Source organism: Dama dama, chromosome 5 (assembly GCF_033118175.1).
Source record: "Dama dama isolate Ldn47 chromosome 5, ASM3311817v1, whole genome shotgun sequence".
NCBI lineage: Eukaryota > Metazoa > Chordata > Mammalia > Artiodactyla > Cervidae > Dama > Dama dama.
The window spans coordinates 82,684,088-82,696,749 of record NC_083685.1 but is presented as its reverse complement, the minus strand read 5'-3'; the positions used below and the strand labels follow the sequence as shown (position 1 = coordinate 82,696,749).

At 38.4% G+C, this 12,662-nt stretch overlaps 1 protein-coding gene across 2 annotated transcripts in view; it reads left to right on the top strand.

The window, feature by feature from the left end:
- The window catches only part of PPM1D (protein phosphatase, Mg2+/Mn2+ dependent 1D), a 59,119-nt gene that overhangs the window by 39,799 nt on the left and 6,658 nt on the right, over positions 1 to 12,662 (top strand). For both annotated transcript variants that reach the window (XM_061142695.1, XM_061142694.1), the window contains exons 4-5: positions 3,414 to 3,604; positions 9,680 to 9,922. In XM_061142695.1, coding sequence (XP_060998678.1) covers positions 3,414 to 3,604; positions 9,680 to 9,922 — 434 coding nt within the window. The remainder of the gene's footprint in view (positions 1 to 3,413; positions 3,605 to 9,679; positions 9,923 to 12,662) is intronic.

Below are 12,662 nucleotides of genomic sequence, written 5' to 3'. Positions count from 1 at the left end.
CAATGGGACAGACTGACACTGTACCTCCTCATGTGATTAGCTGAGAAAGATGTAGTATTCTGGCCAAAACCAAATTTAACCTGAACACAAGCCTTTATATCTTGCAGAACACAAAGAAGCAAACAGAAAGCAAAACCCTAAATCACGGGTCATTCTGCAACACAGCTGGCCTGGAGCCTTTTGACAATCGTCTGTCAGTGTCATGAATGACAAAAATCACAAAAGCTAGAGAGTTGTTCTGGGTTAAAAACAACTAAAAATATGCCAACTAAATGCAATGAATGATCCATGAGTGGATCCTGGACATTAAAAAAAGGGTTGTTGGACTTTTCCTGGTGGTCCTGTGGTTCAGAATCTGCCTGCCAATGCATGGGACCCAGGCTCGATCCCTGGTCTGGGAAGATCCACATGCTGGGGAGCGATTAAGCCTGTGTACCACAACTGCGGAGCTCACACGCTGCAGCCGCTGAGGCCCGAGAGCTCTAGAGCCCATGCTCTGCAACAGGAAGAGCCACTGCGGTGAGAAGGCCCTGCGTGCTGCAACTAGAGAAAGCGACAAAGACCCAGCGCGGCCGTAAATAAATGTTTCTTAAAAAGAATTATTGCGAAATTCCCTGGTGATCCAGTGGTTAGGACTCAGCACTTTTACTGAGGGGGCCTGGTAAGGTACTTGATCCTTGGCCAGGCAAGACACGCAGTGTGGCCAAAAAAAGAGAGACGTTATTGAGATAATTGGAAAAATTTGAAGATGAGTTTTATATTACACAATTCTGGATCAGCATGACATTTTCTTTTTTTTTTTTTTTTCATTTATTTTTATTAGCTGGAGGCTAATTACTTTACAATATTGTAGTGGTTTTTGCCATACATTGACATGAGTCAGCCATGGATTTACATGTGTTCCCCATCCTGATCCCCCCTCCCACCTCCCTCTCCATCCCATCCCTCTAGGTCTTCCCAGTGCACCAGCCTTGAGCACTTGTCTCATGCATCCAACCTGGGCTGGCGATCTGTTTCACACTTGATAATATACATGTTTCAATGCTATTCTCTTCAGATCATCCCACCCTCGCCTTCTCCCACAGAGTCCAAAAGTCTGTTCTAATATATCTGTGTCTCTTTTTCTGTCCTGCATATAGGGTTATCGTTACCATCTTTTTAAATTCCATATATATGTGTTAGTATACTGTATTGGTGTTTATCTTTCTGGCTTACTTTACTCTGTATAAAGGGCTCCAGTTTTTTTTTTTTAACCTAGATTTTAGTTTTAGACATAATAGGGATTCTGCTGTATGGAAATTTATGTTCTTACTTGGAATGGCAATATTAATTCCAAATATTGGGGGAAAACTACTTTTGAAGGCTTTTAACATCATGTATGAACCCTGTAATTGCTACTTTAATATTCATCCTAACTCTTTTTCCATCCATGTTCATTTTTATAGTTTCAGCCAGGGAGTTTTCTTTTACTGGTATAAAGAGATGACTGTGTCTTTGTGAGCTGGCCTGGATTATAACTGGCTTTTAGTGGTCATATGTGGTCTCTTTTGTTACTCTGAAGAATGAATTGCCCCTTTCAAGAGGCTGGTTTAGCAGTGAGTTGCTATTTTATATTAGAGTAATTGATTCGAGCTATTCTTTCCTTGGGCTCTGAGCATATTTGAAATGACCAGTATTTCTGATGGGAAGGTATGGTGAAGTTTGAATAAGGAGAGGACAAAGAACTTCCTCTTATTTAGCAAAAGTCAGACCTGCTTAGCAGCGGCAAACACAATTTATCCTCTTGTCTGAAAACTTTTTGCTCTTAATTTAAGGTCTTTCTCCAAAGAATATGACAACAAACAAAAGAGGCAGAAATTTGTTTCCTCCTTTCTGTCTGGAGGGGACAGACAGGAGGTTCCTGTTTCAGGGAGCAGAAGAGTTTATATTGTCCTCCTTAGTTATCTTGTGTATCACGAAAGAATAGATGGCTTCTATAAATTTTCTTCCTATTTCAGTTTTATTGATCTTGTTGATGACCTGAGTCAACTAAAAGTTTTTTTATGTTGAACATTCTGAGGTCTACATCCAGTGGATCTGAAAGGCAGAAGTTTTAGGTGTTGTTTTATGTGGAGCTAATCAAGGAGAAGATAACTATGTAAGAAATCTTCTTTTGTTGGTTCACTGAAAGGGTGAACTATTGATTTCCAAAGACTGATTAAAACTTTTTAGCTTCCAAAGATAGGTTAAAAGCATAAAAATGCTCATTTTTATCTCTGCAATTTTCTTCCAAGTGACTGGCACTCATCCTTTCCGATTTGATGTAGGGGGTTACATCAAATTTTCTTGACCTAGGAGGTTAACAGGTTTTCAGTTAGCCACTAGAACTCCTACTTATAGAGCAACTTCTCCCCATTTTATCTTTTCTTCATAGTTATCTTAGTTAATCTTGGCCATTTGCTCTTCCCTGTACATTTTATGTTTCCACTTTTCAATGTATTTTTAAAAGTTTTTACTGAAATACAGTCGATTTGCAATGTCATGTTAGTTTCTGCTGTACAGCAAAGTGAATCAGTGATACTTAAGATTCTTTTCTCATACAGATCATTACAGAGTATTGGTTCTTTCTCATATCAGTCATTACAGAATATTGAGTCGAGTTCCCTGTGCTATACAGTAGTGCCTTCCTATACGTTTTTGAATCAGTTCGTCAAATTCTACAATAATCCTTTTGGGATTTTAGTTGGAATCACACTGATATTATAGGTTATTTTTGGAAGACTTAACATCTTCATGATCTTCCTATCTTTGATTAGAATTTATTTCTCTGTGTATTTAGATAATCTGGAATCTAATTGTATAATTTTGTCCATGATAGATTTGCATACCTTTTGTTAAACTTTGCAGTACCTTGCATTTGGCTCATTGTTGCATTGTTGTAAATGGAATTGTTTAAAATTTTATATTTTCTGTTTCTTGCTGTTACATAGAGATACTGCTGACTTTTATTTATTGGGTATTTAGCAACCTCGCTAAGTGTTCCTGTTCTGATAATTTATCTAATTTCTTTTTGATTTCCTATGTAGAAATAAAATTATCTACAAATAATGATAGTTTTATTTTCTCCTTTCTAATACATATATATGATATATTTTTATTTTCTTACTGTGTTGAGAAGGATCCTTCGTATAGAACTGGAAGAAAAGTGGTGATAGAAGACATGCTTTTGTCAGGTTAATAAGAGAGTTAATTTTTAAAATTTCTAGTTTGCTAAGAATTTTTCTTTTTTAAAATCATGAATGGATTTCAAATGTTATCAAATGCTATTCTGCATCTTTTGAGATGAACATGTAGATTTTCTTCTTTAATCTGTTGATGGGATACTACTCTCTTGGAAATAACGCTTCTGGCTTTTTCTGCCTCCTGCTCCCCAGGTGATTTGTGGAGCTATGATTTCTTCAGTGGTGAGTTTGTGGTGTCACCTGAACCAGACACAAGTGTCCACACTCTTGACCCCCAGAAGCACAAGTATATTATCTTGGGAAGTGATGGACTTTGGAATATGATTCCACCTCAAGACGCCATCTCAATGTGCCAGGACCAAGAGGAGAAAAAATACCTGATGGTGAGAAGTAACTCAATTCAATATTATCACCTGTGCATTGTTCTGGTACTTTCGTCAGGAGTCTTGAATATGAACTAAGTGTGTTCCCCTGGAGTAGGTCTTTGCATTTGCCCTGGCTGGAAAAGAAGTAAAGTATAGATTTCTGCAGCTCATTAGGGGAATGATGGATCCTTGAACTGTTTCCATTTTTTGGCTATTTTGAATGCCGCTGCTATTAACATTCATGGACAAGTTTCTGTGTGGACATGTTCTCAGTTCTCTCATATCGACCTGGGAATGGAATTGCTGGGTCATATGGTAACTCTGTTACCTGTACTGCTTTATTCAATTGCAAACCTTGAAACAACCATCAGTGAGAAAATTCTTTTCTTTCCTTCATGGCTTGCTTGAAAATTGATCTCTTCATTCTGAGCAATGACAAAGCAAGGAGTTTTGGGAAAGTGTGATGTTATTGAAGGCAAGGAAAGAGTGTGTTTTTGGAGCAGTAGCCTGCAATGTCAAATTCTACAAAGAAGTAGAGGCAGATGGATGAAAACAGGGTATTGGGTTTTACAGTTAGGATCTTCTAATATTAGTGATCTTCAAGGATGCAGAATTTCAGTTGAAGTGATGGGAGCATTAGCTGACAGGTTGGAGTGACGATGAAAGAGTACTTTGTGAGCCTAGGAAATAGATGTAGTGAGTGTTCAGCAAGACAAGGGAATTGCCATTGTTATCTTGAAAAAACAGGATCTTGAAAGCAGTTTTATAGTCTTTACAAGAAAGATTGACAGAATAAGAGAAATAAGAGATGACGGTCCAGAGCACATGGAACTAACTGGAATCAATGGCTCCTTGGAAAAGATGATCTTTTCCTAAGATGAGAGGATTGGTGAAGCTAACTAAGGAGACAACATAAAAGAACTTGTATTAAATTGCCTGCATTTATTCCGTCAACTACTGTGTTAGGCACTCGGTACACAGGATGCAAAGGTAAATAGAACATGGCCCTTGCTCAGCATTTGCCATGTTATTGTGACTAGGATGTGTAGATAGCTATCAGTACCGTTTGATTGTGAGTTGTTTTAATGATAAGTGCATGCGTACATGCTCAGTCATGTCTAACTCTTTGCGATCCCATGGACTGTAACCTGCCAGGATCCTCTTGTGGAATTTCCCAGGCAAGTATACTGGAGTGGGTTGCCATTTCCTACTCCAGGGGATCTTCCTGACCCAGGGATCGAACCTGCATCTCTGGCATCTCCTGTGTTGGCAGGCAGATTCTTTACCACTAGTGCCATCTAAGAGTCATGTTTCTATTTAATTCTACAAGCTCGGGTCTAGCATGATGCATTTGGTCAGTGATGTTAGATGTAAAAGAAAGATTAAATAAAATAAATATTATTTTGTTTGGTTGTGCTAGCTTGCAGGATCTTAGGTCCCTGGCCATGGAACCTGGATCCTTGATAGTGAAAGCATGCAGTTCTAGCCACTGAACTGCCAGAGAATTCCCATGTCTGTTGGGTTTATGGTCCTTTTTTTTCAGTTGTGTCAGGGTTTGGTTGTAACCTGCCAGCTCTCCAGTTGTGGCATGCCAGCCGGGTAGTTATGATGCATGGGCTTAGTTGTCCCGAGTCTTGTGGATGTTAGTTCCCTGACCAGGGGTTGAACCCACGTTCCTTGCATTGCAGGGCAGATTCTTAACCACAGGAACTACCAGGGAAGTCCCTGGATTTATAATTCTTTAATGATGAGAGAAAAAGAAACATTTCAGTGGTATGATGAATCCATAAGCCAGTTTTATTGGGCTAGAAGAACCTATTCATAAACACCTAAATGAGTATTGAAAGAGCATCTATAGAACAATATTTAGATCAGGAGTTGAGAACTGAGAGAGAAAGGATAAGAAACTTGAAGATTGCATAAGGAAGTTTCATGGGTGAGACTCGTATTTGAGCGTGTCTTAAAGGTGGAGTTGAATTTACGAGGTTAAGAAATCAAGGGAGGAGAGTGAAGCTTTCCAGACAGACGAATAGAATGTGTAAAGTCCAAGAGACAGTCTCCAACACATTCAAGTTTCACAAGTAACTTGATGTGATTGGAAAACAAGAGGCAAAAAGGTTTCGAATGGTCTGTTATGAAGTTAGGTCTTTGTAACCAGGTAGTGGAGAGCATTGAAAAGCATTTTAGAAAGCATACTCATTGCAGAGTGGAATATAAAATAGAGGGTAGATGATAATGGATGTGAAGATTGTATTTATTAGGATGTGCAGGAAAACCGTCTCACCCCTTAATAGAATTAGACCAGCAGAGTTGGCAATGAAAGAGAAGACGTGTCAGCAGTGATTAGTGAAGAATCCCCGTGAGAAGGTGAATTTCGATGAATAGAGTCATATTTATAAGATCTGTCTTCATCTCTTTTTACATGTTGATTTTTACTGCCAGTGTATTTGATTTTATTTTTCTTAATGAGTTTATTAGGCTTCTTCTATGGATGCTGCTGTTACGTTCCAAATGAAAATTTTTGCAAGCTTGATCTAAGGCAGCAATGGAAAAACAAAAAGACTGTATACACTGCACACACACAAGCAAAAAAGAAATACATTAAGTGATAGGATTGACAGAACTTGGGTTTTAAGAAGGGAGAGTATGACACCCAAATTTCTTAGTGATGGCTGGAAGCTGTTATGAAGAAGCAGCACATCGTTTTGTGAGGAGGGATGATTAGTTCATATGTAGGCATGTTGAATAGGAGGTGCCTTTGGTTCATCTAAATAGATATCTTCAGTAGGCAGTTACTGAAAGGCAATGCCTGGAAATGCTAATTTCAGTGTTAACAGGAGTAAAGTAAAGCCACAACAATTTGTGACCTCACCTAGTGAGACAGTATGGTGGAAGAAAAGGACACAGTATTATGGAGCGGCCCAAGTCAACAGGGGCTTCCCTGATGGCTCAGTTGGTAAAGAATCCACCTGCAATGCAGGCGACCCCAGTTCGATTCCTGGGTCAGGAAGATCTGCTGGAGAAGGGATAGGCTACCTACTCCAGTATTCTTGGGCTTCCCATGTGGCTCAGCTGGTAAGGAATCTGCCTGCAATGCGGGAGACCTGGGTTTGATCCCTGGGTTGAGAAGATCCCCTGGAGAAGGGAAAGGCTATCCACTCCAGTATTCTGACCTAGAGAATTCCATGGACTGTGTAGTCCTTGGGGTAGCAAAGAGTCGGACACGACTGAGCGACTTTCAAGTCAACAGAATCAGTGAACTGAGGGAGAATGAAAGTAAGGTAGTAGAAACGGCTGATATAGATTTCCTTTTTGTGGAGCTTTGCTGGGAGGGAAACAGGCACACAGAAGTGAAAGGTGGAATCCGTCAGCGAGTTCTCAGGGCACTAGTGTTGGGCGAGTGGTGCGACATGCATGTACACTGGGGGATGGGATAGATTGATGAACTACAGATTAATGCTGCCTTTCATCAATTGAGGTACATATTTTTCATATTAGAAGGGGGGCAGGCAATGTTTTAAAACGTCATTACACATGATACTTTTCTTAGGAATGCAAGGATGGCTTAATACTAAGATTTTAAAGCCGCTGAGATGAGTTTTTGCAGTTTGCCATCATTAATGTATTGAATACTGTAATATGACCAAGATCAGACAACCCCAAATAAAATTGATTACCTGTTTCCCAAGGAAAGAATGAACAAAAACCCAGTTCTTTATTCAGTTTGAATATATAAACTTTAGGGGTAGAGCTGACAGTTAAATGACATATGTGTTATATATATTTTAATAAAGTATGTATAGTACTGTAGTACATTATATATTATTATATAGTATACATTATAGTATGTTAATATTTAATCTTGCAACACATTATTTTATCGCATTAAGTAAAAATTTTTTCTGCTTATAGTTCATGGCACATTTCTTTTTCAGACATTTCTACTCATTTTCATTATTCAGCTGTTTCTAGAGGTACTTTGAAAACATGTAACTTTTCTGGAGCACATCATTTTTCTTTTCTGTTCTTTGAAACTTAACAGTTATAAATCCATTGTATGATGCTTTGGGGCTTCCCTGGTGACTCAGTGGTAGAGAATGCACCTGCCAATGCAGGAGATGCGGGGTTGATCGCTGGGTCAGGAAGATCCCCTGGAGAAGAAGTGGCCATCCACTCCAGTATTCTTGCTTGGGAAATCCCATGGGGCAGAGGAGCCTGGTGGGCTACAGTCCATGTGGTTGTAGAGAGTTGGACACGACTTAGCAACTAAACAACAACATAATGCTATTAGTCTTATTCTAAGCCACGTTTATTTGTATAACATGAGATTGTTTAATTTGTTTTTTTCCTTTTTTACTGTTTCTGTTGGTATATATTTGATCTCTATACTATAATGACTTGTATTGCTTTTTTCTTCATATAAGTGACATTAACCATTTATGTATGTCTGTCTGTATGTATGTATAAGCCTTTGACTGAGTGAATCACAACAAACTGTGGAAATTCTTAAAAAGATGGGAATACCAGACAACCTTACCTGCCTCCTGAGAAACCTATATGGAGGTCAAGAAGCAGTAGGTAGAAACAGACATGGAACAACAGACTGGTTCAAAATTGGGAAAGGAGTACATCAAGGCTGTATATTGTCACCCTGCTTATTTTTAACTTATATGCAGAGTATATCATGTGAAATGCTGGACTGGATGAATCACAGCTGGAATTAAGGTTGCTGGGAGAAATACCAGTCACCTCAGATAATGCTTTTACCCTAATGGCAGAAAGTGAAGAGGAACTAAAGAGCTTCTTGATGAAGGTGAAAAGAGGAGAGGGAGAAGGTGGCTTACCACTCAGCATTCAAAAAACTGAAGATCATGGCATCTGGTTCTGTCACTTTCTGGCAAATAAATGGGGAAAAAATGGAAACAGTGACAGATTTTATTTTCTTGGGCTCCAAAATCACTGCAGACTGTGACTGCAGCCATGAAATTAAAAGATACTTGCTGCTTGGAAGAAAAGCTCTGAAAAACCTAGACAGTGTATTAAAAAGCAGAGACATCACTTTGATGAGAAAGGTCCATATAGTCAAAGCTATGGTTTTTCCAATAGTCACATATGGATGTGAGTGTTGGACCATAAAGAAGACTGAGTGCTAAAGAATAACTGCTTTCAAACTGTGGTGCTGGAGAAAACTCTGGAGAGTCCCTTGGACAGCAAGGAGATCAAACTAGTCAATCCTAAAGAAAATCAACCCTCAATATTCACTGGAAGGACTGATGCTGAAGCTGAAGCTCTTGACCACCTGATGCAGAGAGCTGACTCATTGGAAAAGACCCTGATGCTGGGAAAGATTGAGGGCAGGAGGAAAAGGGACTGACAGAAGATGAAGTAGTTGGATGGCATTGTCAACTCAATGGACGTGAGTTTGAGCAAACTCCAGGAGATAGTGAAGGACAGGAAAGCTTGGTGTGCTGCAGTCCACGGGGTCGCAAAGAGTTGGACATGTCTGAGTAACTGAACAGCAACAGCATACATATATACATATATAGCTAAGAACCATTTATATTTCTCTGTCTCTGAATTTTGTTCATGTCCTTTGACATTTTTTTATGTTGGTGTTGTCTTTGATTTGCAGAATCTCTTATTTTAGGAGGAAATTGGCCCTTTGCAGTGTGGGTTTTTTTTTTTCCCATGTATGATTATTTCATTTGTGAATTATTTATTGTAATACTTTTTAAAATTCATTTTCATTGGCGTACAGTTGTTTATCTGTAATATCTTGATGTTTACTTCCCCCTTTTAGATAACTTCTGTATAACCTTTCTTAAGTAAGGTTACAATGAAGACCAAGTTTCTTGTTCCCAAAAAGATAAAAATACAGATGAAATTTAACCACAGGATAAGACTTTATTTTATTGATTTATTTTTTAATTTAGAGCAATGCTGTCTTAACATAGTTATAGGGATTGTGGAGAAGGTTTGAAATTTTAATTATTTATGTAGGCCTTGTTGAACATTATTAATTTGTATTAATTTGGTACAACCATAGTGGTAACGAAGTGTGAGTTAGCTTCTTTTTTGTTGTTTTACATACAGGGTGAGCATGGACAATCTTGTGCCAAAATGCTTGTGAATCGAGCACTAGGCCGCTGGAGGCAGCGAATGCTTCGAGCAGATAATACTAGTGCCATAGTAATCTGCATCTCTCCGGGAGTGGACAGTCAGGGAAATTTCACCAATGAAGATGAGCTCTATCTGAACCTGACTGATAGCCCTTCCTATAACAGTCAACAAACCTGCGTGATGACTCCTTCTCCATGTTCCACACCACCAGTCAAGGTATACAGTTCTCTAGTATTTAAGTTGTAATAGATGGAATTTCTCTGGTTAGTATTACATGAAAACAGTTTTCAGATTCTTTATAAAATAGGATTTTGGATTTTGTTCTGTAACTTCTTATCAGTATTTCTTATTTAGTGCTTCTTCTTTAGTACCCATAGGTACTAAACTGCATGCTGGATCTCTGTAGAGCACCTAATAGACAAGTGACTAGATGTGGCCCCTGAAGACTATTAACAATATTAATATTTGGAACATACTGATTCCCTTCTAATGTTATGCACGTTTGTAAGCATTTAAAAGCTTACAAGCAATAAATGCTGGAGAGGGTGTGGAGAAAAGGGAACCCTCTTACACTGTTGGTGGGAATGCAAACTAGTACAGCCGCTATGGAAAACAGTGTGGAGATTTCTTAAAAAACTGGAAATAGAACTGCCATATGACCCAGCAATCCCACTTCTGGGCATACACACTGAGGAAACCAGATCTGAAAGAGACACGTGCACCCCAATGTTCATCGCAGCACTGTTTATAATAGCCAGGACATCGAAGCAACCTAGATGCCCATCAGCAGACGAATGGATAAGGAAGCTGTGGTACATATACACCATGGAATATTACTCAGCCGTTAAAAAGAATTCATTTGAACCAGTTCTAATGAAATGGATGAAACTGGAGCCCATTATACAGAGTGAAGTAAGCCAGAAAGATAAAGAACATTACAGCATACTAACACATATATATGGAATTTAGAAAGATGGTAACGATAACCCTATATGCAAAACAGAAAAAGAGACACTGAAATACAGAACAGACTTTTGAACTCTGTGGGAGAAGGTGAGGGTGGGATGTTGTGAAAGAACAGCATGTATATTATCTATGGTGAAACAGGTCACCAGCCCAGGTGGGATGCATGAGACAAGTGCTCGGGGCTGGTGCACTGGGAAGACCTAGAGGAATCGGGTGGAGAGGGAGGTGGGAGCGGGGATCGGGATGGGGAATACGTGTAAATCCATGGCTGATTCATATCAATGTATGACAAAACCCACTGAAAAAATAAATAAATAAATAAATAAAAACTAAAAAAAAAAAAGAAAAAGAAATGATTTTTACAAAATAAAAAAAAATAAAAATAAAAGCTTATGGTGGACTTTCATATGTGATATTTCATTTGAATCTCATAACCCTGGAAGCTAAATAGTGCAGATAATTAACTCCATTTTATAGATAATAAGACCGAGATATTAAGCAGTTTGAATAAGATACAGAATCAAGGCTGAACTGGACCTTAGGATATCAGCCTTTAGAATTGGTTGTCTATTAACATGAATAAGAAACATCATTCCTATTTCTTACCCATATTAATATTGAATGAATTTAAGATGTGCTCAGGAATAAGTTTAAATGCTATCGTATTTCCCTTCCTTCTGATTTCATCCCATTTTTTCCCTACTTTTTTCTAATTTTCTACTAATAATTAGTAATATTGATAACTGCTGTGATATACCTGGCCTTCTGAGAATGTGCTTTCAGAAGAATGACCATTAAAATGGGAAACACAGTGGAATTTTATGTCAGGTATTGAGGCAGTTTTTTAAGATGATCAAAGCTACACAGTACAAAGAATTTATTTAATTTTGGGTATGTGATCCTGTATAGAGTACTTGGAAGTTTTCCATTATTGCTTTCCTGTCTTTTACTTCACATATATATGGCAACTTAATTTTCCTTACATGGACTTTTCATTTAGAAATTGACAAATTAATATTTTATGCTTGTTTTCTTAAAAGAATTTCTTGTGGAAACTTTCTTTTCTTTGAAAACTCTTGAATAATAATGCAGGTTGAGATCTTTTAAAGTCTCTTGATTCTCTTTTAAGAGTGTTGTGAAGGAGGTTATGTTCACTTTAGAGTTCACCGGTTTCTGTATTTGAAAGTATTCATTACTTTTGTGTTCCCTAAAGTGTTCGTATTTGTAACTGAACTGTAGGTAGTATAGAGATGCCGTAGGATGGAGGTAAGAATGAGGGGAGAGAAGGTACTGTAATAGGACATTCTTAATTGTTAATCTGTGGGTTGGCATTAGTAAAATTGTACAGAAATTACACCAAGGCACAAGTTTTAAGGCGTATTTTCTAAAGATTGACTTCTGGCTGTCCTGGGTCTTGGTTGCTGTGCAGGCTTTCTCTGGTTGCCGCAGGCAGGAAGTACTCTTGGTTGCGGTGCGTGGGCTTCTCATCGCGGGGCAGTCTCGTTGCAGAGCGCAGGCTCTAGGCACGTGGGCTTCAGTAGTTTTGGCTCATGGACTTAGTTGCCTTGCGGCATGTGGGATCTTACCAGACCAGGACGGAACCCTGTCCCCTGCATTGGCAGGCAGATTCTTAACCACTAGACCACCAGGGAAGCCCTTTAAAACATATTTTAAAATTCTGAAAAATAATGATCTAATAATTACACTAAAGATTAGGAGATTTATCTATGGACTAACTTCTGTATAGGCATGGTTATTTGTTAACCATTTAGCCACACCTTAATATGAAAAAGTATTTAGAGCCATTCAGAATAATCACTGTTGTAGGCTCTGGCCCAACAAGTAAATAAAGACATATTTCTGCTCGAGATTGTGTTCTCTTTTGTTTCTTTTATCTTAGTTAACCATGGCTACGCATGAGTATCTCTGATTTATTTCATTGTTATGATAATAATCCTGTGTTTAGTAGCATGTAGATGAATATAATGAC